Below are 24,624 nucleotides of genomic sequence, written 5' to 3'. Positions count from 1 at the left end.
GGCTTAAAAGAGCACAAATTTATCATATTAGGGTTCTAGATGTCAGAAGGCAAAATCAGGTTTTACTAGGCTAAAACCTAGGTGTTGGCAGGGTTGTGTTCCTTTCTGGAGGCTACAAGGAAGAGCCCATTTTCTTGTGCTCTCCAGATTCTGTAGGCTGTCTGCATTCCAGGGCTCATCCCCCTTCTCTACTCAAAGCCAGGAATGGCCCATTGAGTTGCTCCCTCTTTACATCACTTCCACACTTGCCTTTACCTTCTTCTATTTTTTTTAAGAACCCTATGCTTACATTGGCTTTAGCCAGATAATCTGGAATAATCCCCACCCAAAGCCAGCTGATTGCTAATCTTAATTCCCTCTTGCCATCTAAGGTGATATTCACATGCTCCAGAGATTAGAATGTGGACGTCTTTGAGGGGCCATTAGGCCTGCCTACCATAGTAGAAAATTGTGATGCCACAATTAGCTGGGTTTTCTACTGCATAAATGGAAAGCATTCTATTTGCCTAAGTCTGTAACTTCCTTTCTATTCTGTGTAACTACCAGCAGTGGAGAAGCAAACTGCTCCCTATTTAAATATATTCTTATTCTTAGAGTGCTAATTTCATTGCAGAGTGATTTTGTTGAAGAAATGAGCTTTAAGAGTCAACAAATAATGTGGGCAAAGCTGGGGACAGTCTTGTCCAGACACAAATTCTAATTATTTCCAACATCTGTGAACTTAGATCATTTTTCCTATTTTCACTGATTGTTTCTTATGCATCTCAGGTTTTTTTGGCAAAGTGCAATGTAGATTCCATTTTTATAGTTTTGTTGTGATCACCTCCTGTCATTCTTTCATCTGAACCCAGAAGAAAAATTCACAATTCAGCAACTCTATTTTTGCTGTGTCAAGAGCACCACAGACAGTAACACTTTCAAACAACACAGTGTTCCCACATGAAACCATTTACCTGATGCGTGGGCATGTCTACCATTACTCTCTTTTGTTAGGACTTAACAGAAAACTTTCAGGCAGATGAAAATAAGTTCTTTAAGTAAAAGAAATATGCACTTTGCCTGACAGATGTAGTCTCCTCATGACTTTAATGTAATGTAATGGGTGAGATTGCGTTTTAGTGAGTCATGCCTTGAGACAGCTCTTGTATGACATGTACCATCTGTGAAATGAAGAGTTGTCAGTCTGCTTGGCTAAGTGTGTCAGGGTCCCCAAGACCCCCCTCAGGCTCTGTGATTTCCTAGGGGGACTCACAGGACTCAGAAGCTAATGGTTTATTAGTGAGAGGTCACACAGCAAGATCATCAAAGGCACACATTTCACATGGAGAAGTCCAAGAGAAGCCAGACATAAGCTTCTGGGTGTCTCCTCCCTGGGAGTTGTATGGGGACACATTTAATTCTCGCAGCAATGATGCCTGCATATGTGCCAAGTATTATCAACCAAGGAAGTGCACCTGGGCCTTAGTGACCAGGGTTTTTGCTGTAATTCAGTGCTGTGTGCACAATAGTGCCTGTATGATTAATGTCAGCTACTTAATCTTCAGACTCCCAGGGTATAACACAGTGTGACCCAAGTCCTTAGGCACACAAACCACTCATGTCAGGCTGGATATTCCAAGGACTCTGAAGCTGTCCCTCAGGAGCTGGTCCAGGGACATCCTCCTGAAGACAGGCCTCTTTTGGAATGTGCAGGCTTTGAACAGCTCAGGTCTACTGAGTTAACCTTTATACCAGTATTTCTGTCTTGCTACATCCATGGATATTGTGATTTAAATAGAAGATAAGTCCCTGCTAGATAATCACACCTGATTTCAAGGTGGAAAGCATTAGCATTTGTATCATTCTCTCTAGCAATAATCAAATTATGAAACAAAAGTAATGAATAGGTAGCTAGGTATGGGGATTTGAACCAATTTGGGCACCCCACTTAGAACATATCATGATCTACTTAAAATGCATCCAAACTTTTACCCTGGAGTTCGTAAGCATCATCATATCTTTACGATGATAAAAATATACATCAGTTCTAGGAGCCATATGAAATATATCTTTCCCATATTTCTCTGGACTCCTTGGAAGAGGACCTGTCACAGTTAGGCCTCCATTCAAATCTTTAAAAAATACTTTAAAATAGGTTAGAGCCAGGCATGGCTGTTCACTGTTTTAATTCTTTAAAGACTGTCTGCAATGATAGTCACAGTGGGAGCTAAATCTTCAACCTATGAATCTTGAGGGAACACTACTGAGTCTATAACAATCTTCTTGATATTCCATGGTTGCTATCACTGCCAGCCTAGGCTGTAAAATCTAAGTCCCCCGTAACAATGCACAGCAGTAAAAATGGGGATGTATTCTGACCAAACTGATGAAGAAAAGAGAAAGAAGGAACACACCAAGCTCTATTCTAGCTACTTCATGTGACTCATTTGTTTAATCCTCCTGGAGGAGCCCAGTGCACAGATAGCACCCTCTTCTGTTCCATGGTCTAAGACAGAGGCTGCGTGTAATACACACAATACATATACATATATATGTACATGGTATAGTACAATGCCCATCAAAATGTGTAATATCTACTTAATGCAATATTATTGACCACAAAAAGGAATAAAGTACTATTTCATACTATATATATGTGTATAAGTATACATAGCACATATATGTATATATGCACATCCATATAGTACATATATATGTACATGAATATGTACATAAATATGTTCTCTATATAGCAAATATACACAAATATATAGTAGGTCTCAACACTTTATTCCTTTTTATGGGCAGATAATATTCCATTGAATGGATGTTCCACAATAATACCATTTGGGCATTTTGTTCTTTCCACTTTGGGGCTATAATAATAAATGATGTTGCTGTGAACGTTTACATGCAAGTTTTTGTGTGAACTTACATTTTCAATTCTTTTGATATGATAGAATGCATGTTGTGTTTGAATGTGCTAAAAATGTTTTAGAAAACTAAACATAAAAAGAAATAAGGGAAGCTGTTAATTCTAAATGAAAACAAAAAGTTGTATAAAAAAGAAATGTATTCACCGTGTTCTACAAATGGCTTAGCTATAAGTAGCATAGCATGGCAATGTCAACACTAAATATCTATATGAATACAAATAATGACATAATTCCTTTGGAAGGAAGAGAAATGTGTGTGTTTGTGTGGTTGTGGGCATGGAAGTGTGGCAGAGATGCAGAGTCAGACATGAGGCCCCTAAAATGTGTGACACACCTTTTAACAATCAATAAAGCAAGCAAACAAAGAGCAATAATATAAGAGATTTGATCTCTAATGTAAGAAGTCACAAAGACCAAGACAAAAGGTGTCACTTAAAATTCCGTGCCCACACTTGCAGATGAAATAAGAATTACAAGTTAGAAAACAGAAATCTCAAACCAAAGTTATATCACAATGAGCAAGATGCAGCCAAAGTGGTCATTAAGGGGAAACTTATAGCCCTGAATGCTCATACTTGAAAAGAATGATGATTAAATGTTAACACATAACTTTCAATTCAAAAGTTAGAAAAAAAAAAGAAAAGGAAACAATAAAGCTAAATGCAGAAAATAATAGCTTTTAAAATCCAAGCTAGAACAGGGACAAGGAGCATAATCCACACTCAGTTGTTTGAAAACTGGCAAAATTGATGAAGGAGAAAGAAGAAACAAACAAGATGAGTAATGAAAAGAGGAACATTCAACACAAGCACAGGTTTAGAAAGAGAATGTTCTAAATAACTTTTTATGAAAAATGTGAACACTTAGATGAAGTAGACAATTTTTTTTAAAGAAGGAACTTGCAGAAGAATAGAAATCTTGCATTCAACTATACCATTTAAAACAATTCAGTAAGTTAAAAATGTACTCATGTCAGGCTCGGATGATTTCATATATTCATTTTTCTGAACAATGAGGGATCAGATAACTCACAATATCATACAAATGGTTGTGGAGGTTAGGCAAGGAGAGCCCCATGCTCACCATTTTACAGGGCCAGTCTGAACTTGATCCCAACCTGCAACAATGCTGAGAAGGGACATTCATTCTGTGTCAAAGTAGTTCCCAAGCACAGATGCAAAAATCCTAAATAAGCTGGGAGCAAGCTGAACCCATTTGGATTTATGTGTCTGTAAATAAAGAAGAAAATCCACCCACACAGCAAGCATATCAGTAGAAATTGTATTTATTACATTATATTATAATTTAAAAATATACAATTATATTATTATAAAAATATTTTGGCAGTACTGAGGTTTGAACTCAAGGCCTTCTTATTGTCAGGTAAGTGCTCTATCTACTATAAAATTTTAAACCTGGGCATTGTGTAATTTTATTTGCTAAACTTACTATCCCTACTCCTTAAGGATTTTTTTTAAAGTTATTTATGATAAAAGGTTTGTATTTAATAAGTCAAATCCATCTATCTTTATGGCTTATTATTTTGTGTCTTATTTAAGAAATTCTTTCCAGGGCTTGTGGAATGCCTCAAGTGATAGAGCACCTCTGAGGCTCAGAGGTCAAACCCTAGTACCACAACAAAAGAAAGAAAGAAAGAAAGAAATTCTTTCTTTCCAATCTTGAAGTCATAAAGATATTTTCTACATTTTATCTGAAGTATATTAAAACTTTCCTTTACACATGTAAATCATTAATTCCATTTAGAATTAACTTGTGTGTGTGTTTTGGAATACAGGTCTCTACTTTTAAGTGTTTTCCAGTTAGTCAATTTTTCAGCATTATTATCTACTGACTAATCAAAACTTCACTTGTGGCAGGTGTTGGTGACTCACACCTGTAATCCTTGCTACTCAGGAGGCAGAGATCAGGAGGATTGCTGTTCGAAGCCATCCCAGGGAAATAGTCCAGCGAGACCCTATCTTGAAAAAAACCCTTTGCAAAAAAGGGCTGTGGGAGTGCTTCAAGGTGAAGGCCCCGAGTTCAAGCCCCAATAATGCAAAAAAAAAAAAAAAAACCCAAAAAACTTCACTTGCTAGATTCTATTTCAACCTTTGTCCTGAATGCATGGGTCTGTTTACAGGCCTTGTTATCTACTCTCTTGGTGTTTCCTTGCACCAGTGCCCACTGCTTTAAGGAATCTGGCTTTATATTGAGGCTCACTGTCTAGCAGAGAAAGCCCTCTCACCTTCTTATCTTCTTTATAATGATTTTGACTGTTGGATTTTGTTATTCTATGTGACGTCTAGACACATCACCCAGTTCTGACTGACACATGCTACTGGCTGGTGATGCAAGGAATCTAAAATTCAATTTTGTCTGTAAAATTTGCAGATTTGTGAAAAAATCCTAAACTATATTCTTTAAAAGGATGAAGTTTATGTGTTCTGCATGTTACGGTTTAGGCAGGAAGTATCCCTCACAGGTTCCTGTTTGAAGTCTTGCTCCCCAGCTGGTGGTACTATTTTGGGAGGTGATGGAAACATTCAGAAGGTGGGGCCTAGTTGAAGGAAGAAGTTCACTGGGAGGGTGTGCACAGGACCTGCCCATCTTCCTGAGCCTCTGTGCTTCTCTCTCACTTGCCATGAGGTGAGCTGCTTGCTCCACTATGTGCTTCCACCATGATGTTCAGCCTCACCATGGACTAAACCCTCTGAAACCATGAGCCAAAATAAATCTTCCCTCCCTCAAGTTGCTTATGTCAGGTATTTTTGTCACTGTGCCAAAAAACTGACTAATACTGTATTTACTAATTTCAGATAGTCAAAAATGCTTTTTTCCACCCCCATGAATGTGGCTCAGGCTATATTTTGTCCGCAACCCTAATTAGGAGGCCATTATATGTTAGAGAGATTTAGACTTAGATATAAACATGTCAATATCTAGGGAATGAGTGATATCCAGAATACATGAGTATAATTATAGATCAGTAAGAAAAAGGCAAACACTCCAACCCAACAGAAAGACAGGCAGAAAAACAATCCAATGAGCAGTAAACATAGAAACATGTTTAAATACTAAAACAATATTGAAACCTCAACTGCAAAACTTTTTAAGTCTGACAATATCAAGTGTTAGAGAAAGCGTTGAGCTACAGAATCATTATTGCTGAGAATGCAAATTGCAGAACTACTTTGTCAAACGAAAGACATAATGCCAATTCCAACTCTCAAGTATGGAGAGTCTGGCGTGGGCTGGACCCCTTTCTGAACTGGGATTCTTATGATCTACTCATAAGGTAGGTCAGAGAATCTCTTTATTTACAACTCTTACACAGAAAAGGAGGGGAAAATTAGAGGCCTGCTTTTAGGTTTTATGGCTATGGCCCACCCGGGGAAGAAGAATTCTAGTCTACAAGACTTGCCTCAGGAGAGGATGAAAAAATAAAGAGTCAGAGAGAGGAAGCAGGCAGAAATTTCAGGAAAATATTTACTTCTAAGACCTTAATTGTCAACTACTTTTTTCAAATACACATATTCTTTTTAAGATTTTTATTTGTGTATATTAATTGTGCAAAGGGTTTTCACTGTGGTATTCCCATACATACATATATTCTATTTTGATCAAATTAACCCTCTCTTTTGCTCTTTCTTTTTCCTATTTTCCCTCCTCCCTATTTTTTTTTAACAGTTTTTGGTAGGTTTCATTATGTCATCTTCATACACAGGCACAAATGTACTTCACTATCATTCACCCCCCATCCTCTTTCCTTCTCCCCGCCAACTCACGCCCCCAGACAATCTCACATTTGCATTTGTGTTATGATATGTCCTGGCTTATTTCACTGAACATGATCTCCACTTCCATACATTTTCCTGCAAACAACATAATCCTTTAAGGATGAATAAAATTCCATTGTGTATATATGCCACATTTTCTTTATCCATTCATCTTTTGAGGGGCACCTAGGCTGACTCCACAGTTTTGCTATTGTGACTAGTGCTGCTATATAGATGGGGAAATAAACATCTCTACTGCATGCTGATATTCCTTCAGATAAGAGCCCCAAAATGGTATCACCAGGTCATACGGTAAGTCTGTTTTTAGTTTTTTGAGGAACCTCCATTCTGATTTCCATAGTGGCTGTACTAATTTACCTTCCCACCAACAGTGAATATAAGGACTCCTCCCTCCTTCCCCTGCATCCTCTCCAATCCATTTTGATTGCATTTCTTTTATTGCCAGGGATGTTGAACATTTCATCGTGTATTTTTTTTATTTAAAAAAAGGAATTCAAGGATGTGCAGCCTATGTAGCCCCAGGCCTGGGGTAGGTCCAACCCAAGGGACCCATGCTGGTTAGTGCTCCTAATGGAGGTAGCATATCATGATGGCAATATTCAAAGACTATAGAAGTATACAAAATAAAAGGGAACTTCTCACACCCACCCCTAAGTCCCTCAAATTCCTGCTTTCTGAAATAACCAGAGATTCAGCCTTGAGCTGTATCCTTCTAGAACTTTTTCTAAGCACATGTTAACATATATGTAGTTTTAGGGTTCTTTTCTTTTTTTTTAATGGATCCATATTGCACATATCTTTTTTCAACTAACTTTTTACTCAAATTTTTGTTATGGACACCTACAGCAATGCCATTCTTTTGAAAGACTTTATTTCATAGTATTGATCAAGCTTAGTTTCTTTGTATTTCCACACTGCTAAGTATTTTGGCTATTTCTAATGTTTGTCATCACAAATAAGGCTACAACAAGCGTCTTCCATAAGTTCTTTTTCCCCCATGTCGACTCCCAAGACAAGCTTTTGAGGAAAGGTAGAATATTTAAAAGGCCACAATCAGGTAACAAGAGAGAGAATACACAACCCAGAAGGCTGATCAGACCTGGGAAACAGAGGTCAGATCCCATGAAATAAGCCCAGATATAAGTGACCAGATGGGAGGCAGCATAGCTTCCTGCTTGAGACCAAAGCCCAGGGTCCTACAGGCCTGGCTGCACCCCACAAGCTCCATGACCCTAGACAAGTTACTTAACCCTTCCGCATCCCATTTTCCTGATCTCTAAAATGGGCCTGACAATAAAATCAACTTCCTAAGATTATTATGGGTATGGAACAACATGAAGTGATACGCCAATGCCCTTGGTGTAAAAGTACACAAATCTTAGAGCAGCAAATGCCAGAAATTCACGGGAGCATCCTAAAAATACTAATACTGATTGGGTCTTGCAGATGTAACCCTGGTATATGTACTTTAAGAAAAACAGTTTGGGGCTGGAGACATGTATTAAGTGGTAGAGCAGCTATCTAGCAAGCATGAGGCCCTGATTTCAAACCCCAGTGCCATCAAAACCTGTTCACATAATGGCCAAGAAGCAAAAAGAAAAAAATGAAGAGGAGCGGAGCCACACTATCTCCTTCAAGGGCGCACCACCAATGACTGGAAGACCTCTAGTAGGTCCTGCCTCTTAACATTACCACCATCTCTCAACAGCACCAAACCGGGGACTAAGCATTACCACATGGGTGTTTGGGGGACATTCCAAAGCCGAAGCATAGCATAACTGAAACTTCATTCCCTTTTAATAACAAATCTCCACTTCCCCTGGCACGTGCACCCTTGTCTGGGGTACTTTAGATATCATCTATCTGCTCTGACAACATCCAGTTTATGAAAACATACCTCTCACATTCCTTATACCCGAGGATTTTAAAGTAATTACAAGACAGCATAAAAATTTGGATGACAGAACTGGTAATGTGATTCCTATTATTAATTATTAATAAAATCCTTAGTATTTCAGGCTGATGTTCTAGCATTGTTTTAATATATGAAAAATATTCTTCACACACAGAAAAAACATCGTGGACCCAGAAGATCCCCGATGTGCTCGGTTAACATTCACTGGCCGGATGATTGTGGTATCTCCAGAAGAAGTAGAATTTGCCAAGCAAGCCATGTTTTCAAGGTATGAAGATGCTTTAAAATTGGCTTGCCCAAAGATACACAAGTAGAGGACAGGACTGTGCCATTTGATGCTGCGATGAAATCACAGTGATTGGTCTGAGCTGCTTTTTGGTGGCAACATGGTGAACTTTACATCAGGCACCACAGGTGCGGGTAGTGGCAGCAGAAGCCAGGGAGATGGACTCCAGTGGGCTGACACCACCTTTGAAGAACACCACATTGAGGTGTTCCAGGCACAAGTCCTACATTTTCCAACTTTTTGCAATGCCTGCCCGCAGTGAAAACCAAGCCAAGTCAGTGCCACAAACATTGTCAAATATCCACTCTGAGGATTTATTATTTCTTTTGTTTTGTTACCAGTGTTTTTCCCAGTTTGGAATAGGTCTTTGAATTTTATTTATAGCATTTTAAAGGCAATTTTTATTTTTATAAAGTTAAGAAATAGGTGAGCCACAGCCCTGCCTTCAATGTGTGCAGGGGTGCATATGAGAGGAGGCAAGTCTGGCAATAGCAGAAGGCAGAATGCGATGCTCTCTGCCCTAGCTGACTCTCAGGCTAGACAACAGTCTAAGCTTGCTGCAGGAATGGGAATCTTCCCACAAGCAGATGGACCCACCATTTTGTTACTATTCTATACAGAGATGCATCAAGCCTTACTTGAAGCATCCTACTACAATCACCAGCATCCACTGAGCACCTGTGGGATACAAGCATTTTATATATGCTTCCTGGTTTGCTTCCCACACAGCATCAAGGACCTAAGCACCAGCAGTATCACCCATGTGACAGGTAAGGAGCCTAGTGCTTGGGAGAACCAACTCCCCGTGAGGTATCACAAATCATCAGCAGTTCAACTGGGATTCAAACCAAGTTGCATGGCTCCAGACATGCACTTTTAGCCACTCAGTGTAGGGACTACAGCTTCTTGCCTCCTTAAAGCTGCCCCAGGCCCTGACATTTGGCTTTAAAACTTCTGCCTCTGGCTGGGCTGAGCAGCTCTCAGCACAAACCAGCCCAGGAGTCTGGAGGTGCCATGATCAGCCAGACTGCACCCCTTTGGTAAAAACAACTTCATGGTTATCTCCCTTTGCCTCTGCAGGCACCCAGGCATGAGGAAGTGGCCTCGTCAGTATGAATGGTTCTTCATGAAGATGAGGATAGAACACATCTGGCTTCAGAAATGGTATGGAGGTGTAGCCGACATTTCAAGGGAGGAATATTTCAAAGCAGTTCCCAGGAAGGCCTGATGGGGTAACAAGAAAGTCCACAGTGTTTGTGTTAAAATGAAAACCTTTTAAGTGATGCAGCCAGACAGCTCTTGACTGCTGTCTCTTCATTGAAGAGTTCACAGCCACCCTGTCATTCTACAGCAGAATGAGAGAGGGTAAGAGGGAACCTCTGCTAGACTTGAGGTTTAATCAGTCATTGGCAGACCTGCCAATCACACAGGTACATCACGTGGATAATCTTTGTTTATATTGTATTCAATTGAGTAATATTCAATCTAGACATGCCTGTTTGGAAGTCATTGTTGGTTGTCAAAAATGGTACTTTGGGGCCGTTGGTTGCTGTTCCATTCTTTAAGAAAAAAAATGCCTATATGTACAATGTGATTGCTTTGTATTGTGAAAGCATTTTTATTGCTTGCCGTGCCAAAACAGTATCTTGGATTTAAGTTCATTGTAACCATAAAGGAACTGAATATGCATCATACAACCATGATGTCATGTTTAAGATAAAGGTCAAGGACTTTTGTCTGTGGGTTACCCATCAAGCTACTGGATTGCAAATGTATTACGAGTCACATTTGCTAGAATGTATTGGTCAGTTATGGAGCATCTTCCCCACACTCTAACATGACAGACAGCATCAGAACATGCAGTTGAGTGCACACAGCTCTTCTATGTAAGCAAGCATGTGCAACATTAAAGAAAATGGGGTAGCTTTGGTCTAAGCATCCCAGACCCCAGATCTGGGAGCTCACATTTCTGATGAAGAGTTCTCCTCTAGCATGCATAAAGGGTGACATCCAAAATAAGAACTATTTCCTTCTATGGTGTGTGGAGAGAAGGGAGTATGCATAACTGAAAAAGCAAAAGCAATACATTAGAGGAGGAAAGGAAGCAGTGAGCAACTGAGGACTGCTCCCGAGGACTGGTCTCTGCCCAGCACTGGGCCAGGTCCTTGGTAGATACAACCAGTAAGATGCATGTCATCATTGTCCCTTACAGACAAGGAAACTGAGGCAAAGAGAAGGCAAGTCAACACCCCAAGGTGAGACTTCTAAACTCACTGCATGCACTGGAGTGGTACCTCTATACTCTCCAGTTTTAAGAACAAAGTTGCTGAAAGGCACAGGTAGTTATTGAGCCAGGAAAATCAGCAAAGTGATCATGAACAAGAGATGATTGGCCACTGCTTTTTGGGGAAAAATAGTCATCAAAATTTGACTCTTACCTACAGATTCTGGATTTTCTACAAATCATATGCAGGTGTTCCTGGTGTTTGTAAGAACTAGATAGCACCTGTGTACATCCAAGGGCTGTGTGAATGTACATACAACTAAGACCTCTTGTCATTCAAATCTCTAAACAATCTAGTAGTCTCCATGTTTTCTGTATTTCCATAATGGCTATAAACCCTGGTAGGTTAGGTATGTTGTATAACTTAAAAAGATGCATCACCATATATGGAAAACACACATTCTTAAAATAAATAGAGGTGGTATTAATGGTTATTTTTTTCTTTAACAAAATAATACATGAAGAGAGTTTGGGTTGTCAAGGTATATTTTAAGTATTATTAAACACATAGTAAGAGGCACAATATTCTCTTGTTTTTTATATGCCAATTCTCAAAAGATTCCTAACAGCAATTTCTAATATTTGATATGATTGTCTATATAGAAAATTCCAAATAATCTACTTTGTAAAATTAAAAAAAAACTCTTAGAAGCAGTGAGTGCAACAAGGACTCAGGATACAAGATCTGCACACAAGATTTAATCACTACATTAACAATGAACATGTGGAAAACAAACTAAAAATAATACCACTTATACTCCCTCCAAAGAAAATTAAATACCTGGGGGTATAAACTTAACAAAACATATACAAGATTTATATGCTGAAAAAATTTAAATTCTAATGTAAGAAATCAAAGACTCAAACAAAGAGAGATACCATGTTCGTGGACTGGAAGACACAAAATAATAATGATGTCTGTTCTTCCAAATTCAACTTTCGATTCAATGTATTTTCCATTAAAATCTCACCAAGGTCAACATATACAAGCTTATTCTTAAAGTTATATTCCAGGATAGGGGTGTGGCTCAGTGGTAGAGCATTTTCCTAGCATGTATAAAGCCCCAGCACTGAAAAAAGTTCTATTTCAAGGTTTACATGCTTTGGGATAGCTAAAACCATCTTGTAAAAGGAGAACTAAATTACTTATTGCATAGCAGCGGTACCCAAAGCTGTGTTATTGGGGAAGGCACAGACATACAGCTCAACAGAAGAGTCTCCAAATAGACTCACGCAATATGCCCAGCTGATTTTTTTTTTTTACAAAGGCACAAAGTAATTCAACACAGGGAGGACGGAATTTTTTTTTTTTTTGGTGGTACTTGGGTTTGAATTCAGCCTTATGCTTACTAGGCAGGAGCTCTACCACTTGAACTACACCCCCAACCCAACCCCAACCCCGTGGTGTTTTTGATAAATGTGCTGGTGGGCCAAGCATGGTATCCTGTGCCTGTAATCTCAGATACTCTGTCAGTGATCAGGAAGATTGTGGTTTGAGGCCAGCCAGAATACAAAGGATAATGAGACTCATTTAAGAAATAAGCAGGCATGGTGGTACAATCCTGTGGTCCTAGCTATGTGGAAGGCTACAGGTAGGGGAATCATGGTTGGAGGCTGGCCTTGGGCAAAAATGCAAGATCCTATCTGAAAAATAACTAAAGCAAAAAGGGGCTGGAAGTGTGGTTCAAGTGGTATAGCACCTACCCAGCAAGTGCAAGACCCTGAGTTCAAACCCCAGTAGTGCCAAAAATACATAAATAATGTGTTCGAGTAAGTGGACATCATAGGAATATAAAGTGAACTTTGGACTAAACTTAATACTTTACACAAAAATTCACTCAAAAGAGATCACATTTGAAATATAAAATATAAAAGTGTAGAAAATCTTTAGGGACCAAGGGCTAAGCTAAGAGTTCTAAGACTTGACACAAAAAGCATAAAAGGAAAATTTGATAAATTAGACCTCACCAAAATTTTAATGTTTTGTTCTGCAAAAGACCATGTTAAGAGGATGAAAAGACAGGCTACTGATTGACAGAAAAAAATTGCAAACCACACACCTGATAAATGGCTCATATCTAGGTCTATGTCAAGAATTTTCAAAATTCAACAATTTAAAAAATCCAACTAGGAAAATGAAGACACAAGAAGCCATTTCACTATAGAGAACCTGTAAATGGCAAGTGTACCCATGAGAAGATGAAACGATATCCAACTTCACTATTCATTAGGGAAGAGCAAACTAAAACCACAGTGAGATGTCACTGCACACCTACCACAATTGCTAAAATAATAACAAAGCCAAATGTTGACAATGATGAGAGAAACTGGATCAGATACATAGTGCAGCTGGGAATGTAACACAGAGTATCCACTCACAAAACCATTTGGTAGATTTCCTAAAACTCTAAATATGCAACTGTCATACCAGTCAGCAATTGTATACCTGGGCACTGATTGCAGAGAAATGAAAACTTAAGTGCACCCAAAAATTTGTACATGAATTATATATGATATTAAAAAAAAAACCCTGCCAACAAACAGATGTCCTTTAATCTGGAGGCTGGTGAAGCAAATTATGGTACATCCATGTCAGGGAATACTACTCAGCAATAAAAAAGGAGCTAATTACTTGATATAGGCAAGAACTTAGATAAATCTCCAGAGAATTATGCTGAGTGAGAAAAACGAATCCTAAAAGTTTGCCCACTGTCTGATATGTAACATTTTGAAATGCAAAAATTATAGGACTGGAGAATAGATTGGGAGTTGCCAGAGAAGAGGGTGGAGAACAGGAGAGGTGGGTGTGACTACCAAAGGGTGGTGGAAATCATCAGGATCTCAACTGAATTGATGCTCAGATCCTGGTTGTGAAATTATACTATAGTTTAGCAAGATGTTACCATTGGGGGAAACTGGGTATGAGGTACACAGAATCCATATTATTTCTTACAACTGCATGTAAAATAATGATTACCCACAACTATCTCAGAATCTACAACTGCCTCTGAGGGAGGAGTTATTATAAGCAAGACATAAGGCTTCACTTAAGAAGGGCATTTATACCATCTCCCTTTTTGGTTCCTAATAAAATGAGGAACTGAGACACGTGCCAAAACCTAGCAGAATGGAGACAACGTTTCTTTTGCTAACCATTAATATACCATTTGGAAGAGATGTAACACTTCTCTGCAAGTTTTCTAAATGTATTCAATTTAATGTTGAGTACAAATTAATAAGAATCCAACAGGGGCTGGAGTATAGCTCAGTGGTAGAGCAATTGCCTAGCTTACACAAGCCAAAAAGGGGAAAAAAAAGAATTGGACAAATCCACCATACATATTTTATATGGGACACTTAGGAGCAGAAGCTGACTTTGAGTTTCTGACACAAACAAGTTGAGTAAGCTAAGGGGGTGTATAAGTATCTCTGCCTGGATATAATGATTAGTCCACTAATATTTATATAAAGAATTACACTTCTGGTAAACTTCCTCTAAATATCCTGGGAAATAATTCTTTATTTGTTTCTGAGAATAAACTATCTAAAGTATATCCAGACTCTGGTTTTATTGAGTGACTACACATATCCACAAAGTTCATGTGGAATGCAATTCTGTTTCTTTCAATAAGCTTTGTATATATTGACTCTTTGTGACAATTGTTTGGGATTGAAATGAATTTCTACAATTTTTCCAAAAAGTCTGTATTTCATTTTTAATAATTTAACTAGTGAATAAATACAGTTCTGAAAATAAAACCCTGCCTGGGCATGGTAGCTCATGCCTACAATCCTAGCACTTTGGAGACTGAGGCAAGAAGATCATGAGTTTGAGACCAGCCTGGGCTACATAGAGAGTTTTTGGTCAGCTTGGACTACATAGTAAAGGAAAGGAAAGGAAAGGAAAAGAAAACCCTGGAGTAATTTGTTGATACTTATTTGATTGTTATAACAAGTCAATTATGGAAATTTTTAACTGTAATGAAATTATTATTTGCCTGTGCCATGTGAAGCATGTGAAGTGTAAAATCTATCTTTAAAACTAGATATGTCTGTTTCACCAAAGACTGTTTCATTCTTGATATGGCTTCTGAATCTGACTAAAGGAAATTATGATAATTATACAGTCCTTTTAATGTATATTATTACACATTAATATTATTAGATTTCTAAGACAATTGATGCTGCTGCAATGAATCAGCTAATAAATTCCAATAGAAAGAAGAATGAGGATGAGTGTGGTCGTGTACACCTGTAATTCTAGCTACTTGGGAGGTAGAGATGGGAGAATCAAAGTTCAAGGCCAGCCCAGGCAAAACTGCAAGACCCTATCTGAAAAACAAACAAACAAACAAAAGGACTGGGGGCATGGCTCAAGTAGTACAGTATTTGCATATCAAGTGTGGCCCTGAATTCAATCCCTGGTACTGCAGAAAAGGAAGGAAAGGAGAGGAGGGATGGGGAGAGAGAAAGAGAGAGAGAGAGAGAGAGAGAGAGAGAGAGAGAGAGAGAGGGGGGGGGGGGGGAAGGAAAGAAGAAGGAGAAATGGAGGAAAGGGAAGGGAAGGAAAGGGAGAAGAAAAGAATGAGCCAGGTGGCTTGTGTTGCATTTTTTGTCTATTTGGCTGATTGGTTGATTCTTGAGACACAGTGTCATTATGTTGCCAGGTTGGCCTTGAATTCCTGGACTCAAGCAATCCTCCTGCCTTAGTCTCTTGAGTTGCTGTGACTTCAGGTGTGCACCTGGCTCTGAGATAATTGCGTAAAGCCCCAGTAACATACAATTCACCTGCAGACTTGAAAATGCTGATGCGGCATACTTCCGTGGCCGTGCTCTTGAAATAGTTACCATTTTTAGCACAGTTGTTATTCCTAGAGTCCAGGGCTAGGAAAAGGTCCTGCTTTGCAGATGAGGAAACACATCCACACAGAGCGTGGCAAATGAATGACATGTGCCAAGCAAGTCATTCATGCTAGGGGACTGCAGCTTCCACACCCCATCCATCAACACCACCCATCAACACCTGTGCTTAAGGTGGCAAACCTCCCAGCTTACCCAGGAAAAGGTGGATTGGTAACCCATGTGTGGGACTTTCAGCATGTGGGTAAAAGCAAGAAAAGCCCTTGTAAACCCTGGTGGGTCGATCCCCTCAACTCCACCTAAGCCTCCAAATTCCGGGCCACCCTTCGGATCGGGTGTCTCCAGAACCAACTTCTGTCTGCCCATGCATCCAGACACCTCCTCCTTCCTCCTGTCCAGACCTTTCAGTCCTACTGCCTGAGCACCCAGGTTCTTCATGCTTATACCCTACCTACTTGCTCAGGAAAGTGACAGATAGAAGATGGGATTGTAATGAAGAGCCAGCCACAGTCCTCCCCTATCCCATTCTCAAGACAACATAGTCTTCATAAACACTTAATAGACCTCAGCCAGTGACTCAGTGCTCAGCTGGTGACTTGGTACCCTCAACTTCCAGTTTTCCACCTGACCATATGGCATACCCCAGCCCTGGGCAAATTCAGCATTCATCTCTCTGCCCAGTTGTATGCACGAGATGCTTCCTACCTTAAATCTGAGGTCTAGATCCTTGACTGGGCCCTTCCTGTTGGCAGGGAACCCAGCATGCTCTCCCTACAGCTGTCTTCCATTCTCCCATAGGCTGAGTGCCCCTCCACCCACTGGGGGCTCGCTAGAGGGCAGCAGCACCTTCCTCCCCTGTGCGACGGTTTTATAAGGCAGAGTATCTCAGCCCCATGTAGGCGGAAGCAAGGACAGATACACTTAAGAGAGGAAGAGCAGGTGCAATGCAATGAGGGAACAGAAGGGGAGCCTGGGTGTTTTCTAAGAGAGACTGATGGATTGACTGCATTGTGGGAACTGAGCTGGGGAAATGTCAAAGCTAAAAAGAAAAATTGCCTCAAGTATAAAAAACTTGTTCAGGAATAAGCAGAAGGATTATAATCCAGGATGCACAGGCCACAGGAGCACTTAAAGAGAGAAGCTTTTACTAGTCAAAGGGAGAGAGTCACATAGCTGCTTGGATGCAAAGGTCTACTGGCCCTGGCAGGAGGTGGCATGAGCTCATTGGTGGAGGTGCCCTTGGGAAGCCCCTTGCCTGAATTGTTGTGGTTTTACAGAGTGTTAAAAACACTTTGCTACAGAAAACTGTGCATCAGTGTGAGGTGGTGGTGGAGGCTTGTGGAAATCCTTGAGCTCCCCCACTTCATGTCTTCCCAACTCTGAGCTTTACCTGGGTCTGACAAGTGATTTCATCTTGTTATCATTAATTTTCTCAGAAGCAGTGATGGCAGGTGGTGGGCAGGAGTACCTGCACCCACAAACTGGCAGGCCAGGGTACTGGAAATGTGGAAGATGTATAGACAGTGGAGATGACAGGGAAGATATGGTTGGGGATGAATCAGAGGCTGTGGTCAGAGTGAAGGTGAGCAGGAAGTGAGGTGGTAATTCAGGGAGAACAGAAGAGGCTGAGCCAGAGCCATGGGCCATGCCCTGCTATCCAGTCTATTAGCAATTGCTGAGGATAACCCTGCCCATGAGTGCTGAAGGAGGAGGGTTCTTTTATTTTGTTTTCCTGGAGGAATGATGATGTTTAAGGCACTGTTAAATAAAAATTACAGGAGGCCATTGTTTTGGACTAAGCTCTACACTGGGTCCCAATGGAGACCAGGCTCAAAATTAAGATGGAGTCACTCATGCTAAAGCTCCCCATCAATATCCTGAAACTAAGGTGTTATCTGACCATCTGAGAAACCAGGATTAGAGAGGGCAGCCATGTTTCCCAAGCAAGCCAGTCTCAGTTGGCATGACACTAAATTTCCTTCTGCCTTAACTCTCATACCAAACTGATGACCTGAGGTAACCTGATGTGAATCAGTCAGTTATTTTTTGAGCGTTCAGTCCCCTTGTCCCCTCCTTACAAGGAGAGTAACTTTGAAATGACCACTGTGCTTTTTGTTCTTTGTTTTTGCTTTCCTTGGCCCTTTTGTCTATAAAAACAAGACCATCTGCTCAGCTCAGAAGACCACCTATGCTATTTTGTAGAACAATGTGCTAGAACCACAGGAGAAGGCCAATCAAGGTCTCTGATTTTCTTGTCATTTTATCCGTTCACAGCATTAACCTGATTTTAGACGGAGGCAGCTTGGATCCATTGCTTCTCATCCTTGCAAAATTTGGAATTAATGATTTCTCTGTACCTCAGTTTCTTCCTGTGTAAAATAGGATTGATCATTATCATACCATGTCTGACACACCATAGGACTGGAAAAATGACTGTTACATGTCTGCTGGTTTGTATGTTGTATTGAAGTCATTTGTCCTAGATTCAGTCTCCTTCACAAGAACAGGAGCTATTTGAAGGGGTTGATTTCACTTCCCTCTGTTGTGACCCTACCCTCTTATTTTTATTTATTTGGTTATCTATCTATTTAATTTATTGAGACAGCTCAGGCTGGCAGAGAACTCATGATTCTCCTGCCTCTGCCTGCCAAATGCTGGGATTACAGGCAGGAGCTATATACCCATCTACAACTTCTAAAACCAAGCTCTGTATCTATCTTATATGAAAGCCACTTTTATCCAAACCTTCTTGACCCCACATGGAGGTCTCCTATTCTCCTGATCATTTCCAGACAAACTGCTGAACCTCCAGGAATTTCTCACAGACTTCCCTAGGTTTCCAAACTTAGAGATTTTGCAGTACAAGAGGCAAAGAATTACTGCGCCACCTGGTGGCTCCCCCTGGGAAATCCACTTTCCCAGAAAGGAATTCAGGAGAGAAACCAGGAATCCATGAGTGCATTGTGTGAAGTGGACACACACACCGCCCCCCCCAAGCTCTACCCTTTGAAAATACACACAAGTAAATATTCTCCTGCACACAACACGATGGATTCACAGAACGTGATAGTCTGATGGTGATATTTTTTATTTGTAGCAGTTACAATAACTAATTCCTCCTATGAGCTGAGATTGTACATACATTACTTCATTTAGTTTTTACATATGCCCTGTCATGAAGGAAATGGTTCATCTGAGGCTCAGTAGGTTCACAGACCTGGGGACTCAGGGCCAAGGGAAGTCCAAGCAAGTATTAAACCCAGGAGTGACTGGGACCTCTGTTCCTTCTTTCAGTGCTTTAACAAGTCTATCTCCCCCTCCTTAGGTTTCCCTTCTCTTCCTGCAGTTCTCAGCACTGCCACTGCATACCCCACCTGGGCTGTGGCTGTCCCAGCCCTGGTCTAGGCTCAGGGAGGAGCTACTACAGCAGACGATGAGGGACGCACTTACCTAGGCCTCGCCTGTGTCACGGGTCTCTGAGCCTCTCTAATTGCCAAGTGAGAAAACCTGTCCAGAATCGCACAGCTAACAGGTGGTGGCACCCCGGGTGAATTCACATCTCAGTCTCTGAACTACCACTCAGTACACATACCCAGGTTTATTCGATACTTACTCATTGTCAACTTGTGACTGAAATTTTAGTTTTGATTCAAGCATACTTATAAGAATCATAACTCTAGTGGGGTTCTTGATGGCCTCCAGCCTCACAGTAAGAGCTTCCCCTCCTCTGCCCTCTTCCTTTCTTAGGTCTTTTGCTCTTCCAGCCCTGCCAACCTCTTTGTAGCTAATTCCCAGCATTAAACTCTTCTTTACTTGAAATAACTCATGTTTCTGATAGGCGCTGACATTTAACACCTAACATAACTGAAATTTTCATAGCCTTGATCTTTTTGGAGGGAGTGGGGATTGATGGGGATCAAGCCCAAGGCCATGCTAGGCAGTGCTCTGCCACTGAGCTACACTTCAGCCTGGCGTTGATCTCTCAGCTTCTTGTGGACAGAAGGCATTCTATCATGATCATATCTCACACTTCCTAAGTCATCATACAATAGTTTAATTACTTTGTTCAACAAAAATTATAGGACATCAGTGTTTTAGATAAACCCCTACTCTGGCCCCCAACAGACCAGACTAAAAACCAATATGGAGTTACTCATGCTAACATTCCATTTCATCAAATCCAAACTAAGTTATCAGAACTGAGAAACCAGGGGAGATCAAGAATAGCCAAATTTCCCCTAAGACATTAGTTTCAGTTGGCACGGTACTAAATTTCCTTCTGCTTTAAGCCTTACACAAACAAGGTAACCTCAAGTTCTCTGATGTTATCCAAACAATGATTTTTCCTGTTGTTCTGTCTCCCTGTTCAGGCCTTACTAGGAAAGTAACTTTGAGCCTACCAATCTGCTTCTTATTTCTTTGTCTCTGCTCTCTTCAGTACTTTTCTGTGTATAAAGTCAACCTCCTCTGCTCAGTTCATTGGAAAACTTATTCTATTTTATGAAATTAAATGTTGCCAGATTCTAGAATCACAAATAAAGCTAATCAGTATCTTTAAACTAAATCTTTGTAATTTTGACATTACAACTTCTAAATCCAAGCCCTGAATCTATCTTATATGAAAGCCACTTTTTTTTTTTTTATAAATCCTTTGGAGAGGACCAGTAGTTGACCTAAAATTGTTTGGGAACAATAAAACATGATTGAGAGTTTTTGTCTGGTTTTCAACATAGCAATTACTTTTTTACTGTATTTATCCATGGCATACTGTACTGCAAAGTACCTGGTAGCTTTTGTTGTTTTTTTTTTTTAATGAAGACTCAAGCAATTCTCTTGTCAGGCACTTTACTAAGAAGTAAAAATCAACTCAAAATCAGAAAGAAAAGCTCTGCCTTGCCAAGAAGCAGACAACATACAGGCCAGCTGCAAAAGTAGCTGAAAAGAGTATTTCTCCCAAGGTCACAGTGCAACAACTGTACAACAGCCTAATAACTCCCCTTTCTCAATCAGTGCAAAACTTCCTTCCAAAAGCTTAAGGTGGAAGAAACTTTGCTGTTTGAAATTAACTCAGTAAGAATGAAATGCTCTACCTTCCTAGAGTCTTTGCACATGGAGAAGTAACCTCCACTTTCCCCAGGTGTGGGCTCCAGACTAGGGCTCCAAGACATAACACTGAACAGCCACTCCACTTCCTCATTGTAAGTTAGGCCTCAGGTCTAACTTACAGAGTTTAAACTGTCACAGACAGCCTGTTTGCTTAAGGCCATCAAAATATAACTAACTTTTACTTAAACGCATCTCTTCCCCCAAGTCACATCACAACTTTATCTCTGTGGTGACATGCCCAGTATTTTCACTGCCATGCATTCTCTCTCATTTCCAAGAGCCAATAACCCTGACTTCAGCAGGCTTTGTGTTTGTCCTTGTGGTCTTTGATTAGGTCAGACAATGTCCTATAATAGTAATTGCTCATTTTGATTGTGGCCAAAGAACAACTAATTGCAACCACAGAAAAATGATGTTCATATTAGTGGTGTGAAAGAATGGGGAAGTCATCAGAATCAAAACAGAATCACTTGATCAATCCAAACCTAATAATAATAATAATAATAATAATAATAATAATAATAAAACCAGTAGCTTATGGACAAAGGGTTCTTACCCACAGATGCCTGGTTAGTAACTATCACAAAGGAATCTGCCAGAGTCACAAGCCTGCACAGAGGCCACCTCAACCTTACATCAAACACTTCTGCGAGGACATCTGCCTACTGACTGTCCATGCAACCTCAGACTGAGGCTATTTGTCACTATAGCCAAGGGTGATTGTAATCCTCTCCATTTTTGTCTGCAAAAACTTCCCTTTGCCTCACTGCCTTTGACTACACCCATGGTATACTTTGAGTACACCTATGACACATATGTTCCCACTGCTCTACTATTCTCAAGTAGATAGCATTATTCTTTGGTGATATTATTTGACAATAATATAAATTCATTAACTTAGGATTCTGAAGTAACCTTTGTCGCAATGGTCAGTTAGCATAAATCAACCCTGGGTTCTTGATAGATTTTTAAATTAGAAATACAACATACAGACCAGGGGAGTTGACTCATTCTTGTAATACCTCAACTTGAGAGTCAGAGATCAGGAGGATCACGGTTCAAGACCAGCACAGGCCAAAAGTTACTGAGACCCCATCTCAACAAACAAGCTAGGCATGGTAGTGTACGCCTTTCATCTCAACAACATGGAAGGCTTAGATAGCAGGATCCAGGTTTCAGGCTGGCCTGAGCAAAAAGCAAGAGCCTATCTGAAAAATAACCTAAAAGCAAAAAAGGTTGGAGTCATGGCTCAAGTGGTAGAATGCATACGTAGCAAGTTCAAGGCCCTGAGTTTATACCCCAATACTGCCAAAAAAGAAAGAAAGAAAAAAGAAAACAAATACAAAATCCAGTAGTAGAGCTCTGTGTTTAGCATGCACGAGGCCTTGAGTTTGAACCCTAGCACTGAGAAAGAGAAAGAAAGAGGGGGAGCGGGAGGAGAAAGGCAGGGTGATGTCCTGGCTGAGTACAGGGCAGTAGACACAAACAGCCTAGACTGGCTATGCCATTTATTACTGTGTGACCTTGACCGAGTTAATAATTTTCTGAATCGTGAACTGGGAATAATAACACAAAACTGCCATTAAGTTGCTATGATCATTAAATCAGATTCAATAACATGGCCCGACACAGTCAGTGAGTAGTTGACTAGTAGCTATAATTATTGTGGTTTATCAGCACACAAAAATGATAATGCAGCCACATAGAAATGTAGAACAACTATACATGTTCACTGGCCAACTCGGAAAGTAAAACATCTGGCTTTTTGTTTGCTTTGCTGGTGATGTTTCCAAGTGCTGGAGGTGGAACCCAGGGCCTTGCACATCAGTTACACATATGTAACTGATATGTTTGGTTTGTCATATTTTATAATTAAGTGTATTTTATTTGCTATGTTTGTTTTTCCTACAAGCCTTCTTCATTCTTATTTATTTAAAATTTCTCAGTGCTTAGGAAGGTTCCCATTTTTGTTCTGGTGGTTGCCTTTGGATTTTTTTCCCCTTTGGTGACTAAGTTTCTGTTAATTCCAGTGCTACAGCTCGAACCCAGCAAGTGCTCTGCCCCGACCTGTGTCCTCAACCTTATCTCCATATTTTTGAGTTGTGGTTTTATTTAGTTAGTTTTATAGTGTTGGAGATAGAACCCAGAGCTTCACACATGCTAGGCAAGATTTGTGTCTATTTTATTTCTTCAGTCTCAACCACAGTCAATCATTTTTCTTCCTTTTTGAACACATTAAATAGTTGCATTAACAGCTTATTTTTCTACTAATTCTGTCAGCTTGTCATTCTGGAACTATTTTTATTGATTCATTTTTCCCTTCACAATGATTCATATTTCCCAGCTTTGCTTCCATTTTTGTTTTAATCTTAAATTTGTATATATATGGAACCAGGATTTGAACTTGGGGCTTGACTCTTGTTAGGAAGGCACTCTACCACTTGAACCATGACCCTCAGACCTTTATGCTTTAGTTATTTTTCGATAGGATCTCATGTTTCTTTTTTGGCCTGGGACTGGCTTTAGACTGTAAATCCTCCTATCCGTCTCCTGTGTAGCTAGGACTACAGACACACTATCACACCTAGACTATTGGTTGAAATGGGGACTCACTCACTCTTTTGCCCAGGTTGACCTTAAACCACAATCCTCCAATCTCCACATCCTGAGTAGCTAGGATTACAAGTGTGAACCACTGTGCCTGGCCTACATTTAAATGTTTTTAGACGCTCAACATTAGTCTTTTTTTGTGACGCTTTCCTAGTCATCAGTAACTGAGATAATAGTTGTTATCTGGGACATTCCTCATGAAAGGTTGATGGGTGCAGATCTCTTTAAATTATTGCAGGTTGAAGCCTTGATATTTAAAAGAGAGTTTAGTTAGGTATAAAATCCTTGCATCACATTTTCTGTCACTGTTTTTCTTTTTTTTAAATAATATCCATTGTTGTTTGCTTTTAATTTGGCTTTGAAAAGTTTGGTGCCAGACTTATTCTTTTGCTTGTATAAGTTGTTTGATATTTTTGCTTGCAGGGGGCTTTCAGATTTTAGCTTTTTCAAAGAAAAAGTTTTCTTAGTCTGTGTCTTGGGGTTGATATTTCTAGGTTAATTTCACCAGTATCTGGTGAGTCCCTTCAATGGATAGGTCTCTTTTCATTTTTCCTGCCATTCCTGTCACCATCAAGTTGATAAAGAAATCCTACAACTAGTCAGACAGTTACTTTCATGAGTCAGAAAAGATCAATTCTCTGAACTAAGACATCATTTGAATGCTAAATGCTAAAAATACATGAGTTCTTTTTTTTCTTTTTTTGGCCAGGGGCAGAGGGGATACCAGAAGTTTAACCCAAGGTCTTGTGCTTGCTATACCAGTGCTCTACCACTTGAGCCCATCTGCCAGCCCTAAATTATATTAGTTCTAACTAGCAATCTAAATATTGTGTGATGTGAGCTAACTATAG

The 24,624-nt window shown here is 40.0% G+C and overlaps 1 protein-coding gene across 1 annotated transcript in view; it reads left to right on the top strand.

Moving 5' to 3' along the window:
* Creg2 (cellular repressor of E1A stimulated genes 2) overlaps positions 1–15,424 on the top strand; it is a 37,129-nt gene extending 21,705 nt beyond the window's left edge. The window contains exons 3-4 of the mRNA XM_020157389.2: positions 8,782–8,895; positions 9,994–15,424. Coding sequence (XP_020012978.1) covers positions 8,782–8,895; positions 9,994–10,141 — 262 coding nt within the window. The 3' untranslated portion in view covers positions 10,142–15,424. The remainder of the gene's footprint in view (positions 1–8,781; positions 8,896–9,993) is intronic.
* The last annotated feature ends 9,200 nt before the right edge of the window (positions 15,425–24,624 follow it).

The sequence above is a fragment of the Castor canadensis genome, chromosome 12, assembly GCF_047511655.1.
Source record: "Castor canadensis chromosome 12, mCasCan1.hap1v2, whole genome shotgun sequence".
Taxonomy (NCBI): Eukaryota; Metazoa; Chordata; class Mammalia; order Rodentia; family Castoridae; genus Castor; species Castor canadensis.
This window is presented reverse-complemented; position numbering and strand designations above follow the sequence as displayed.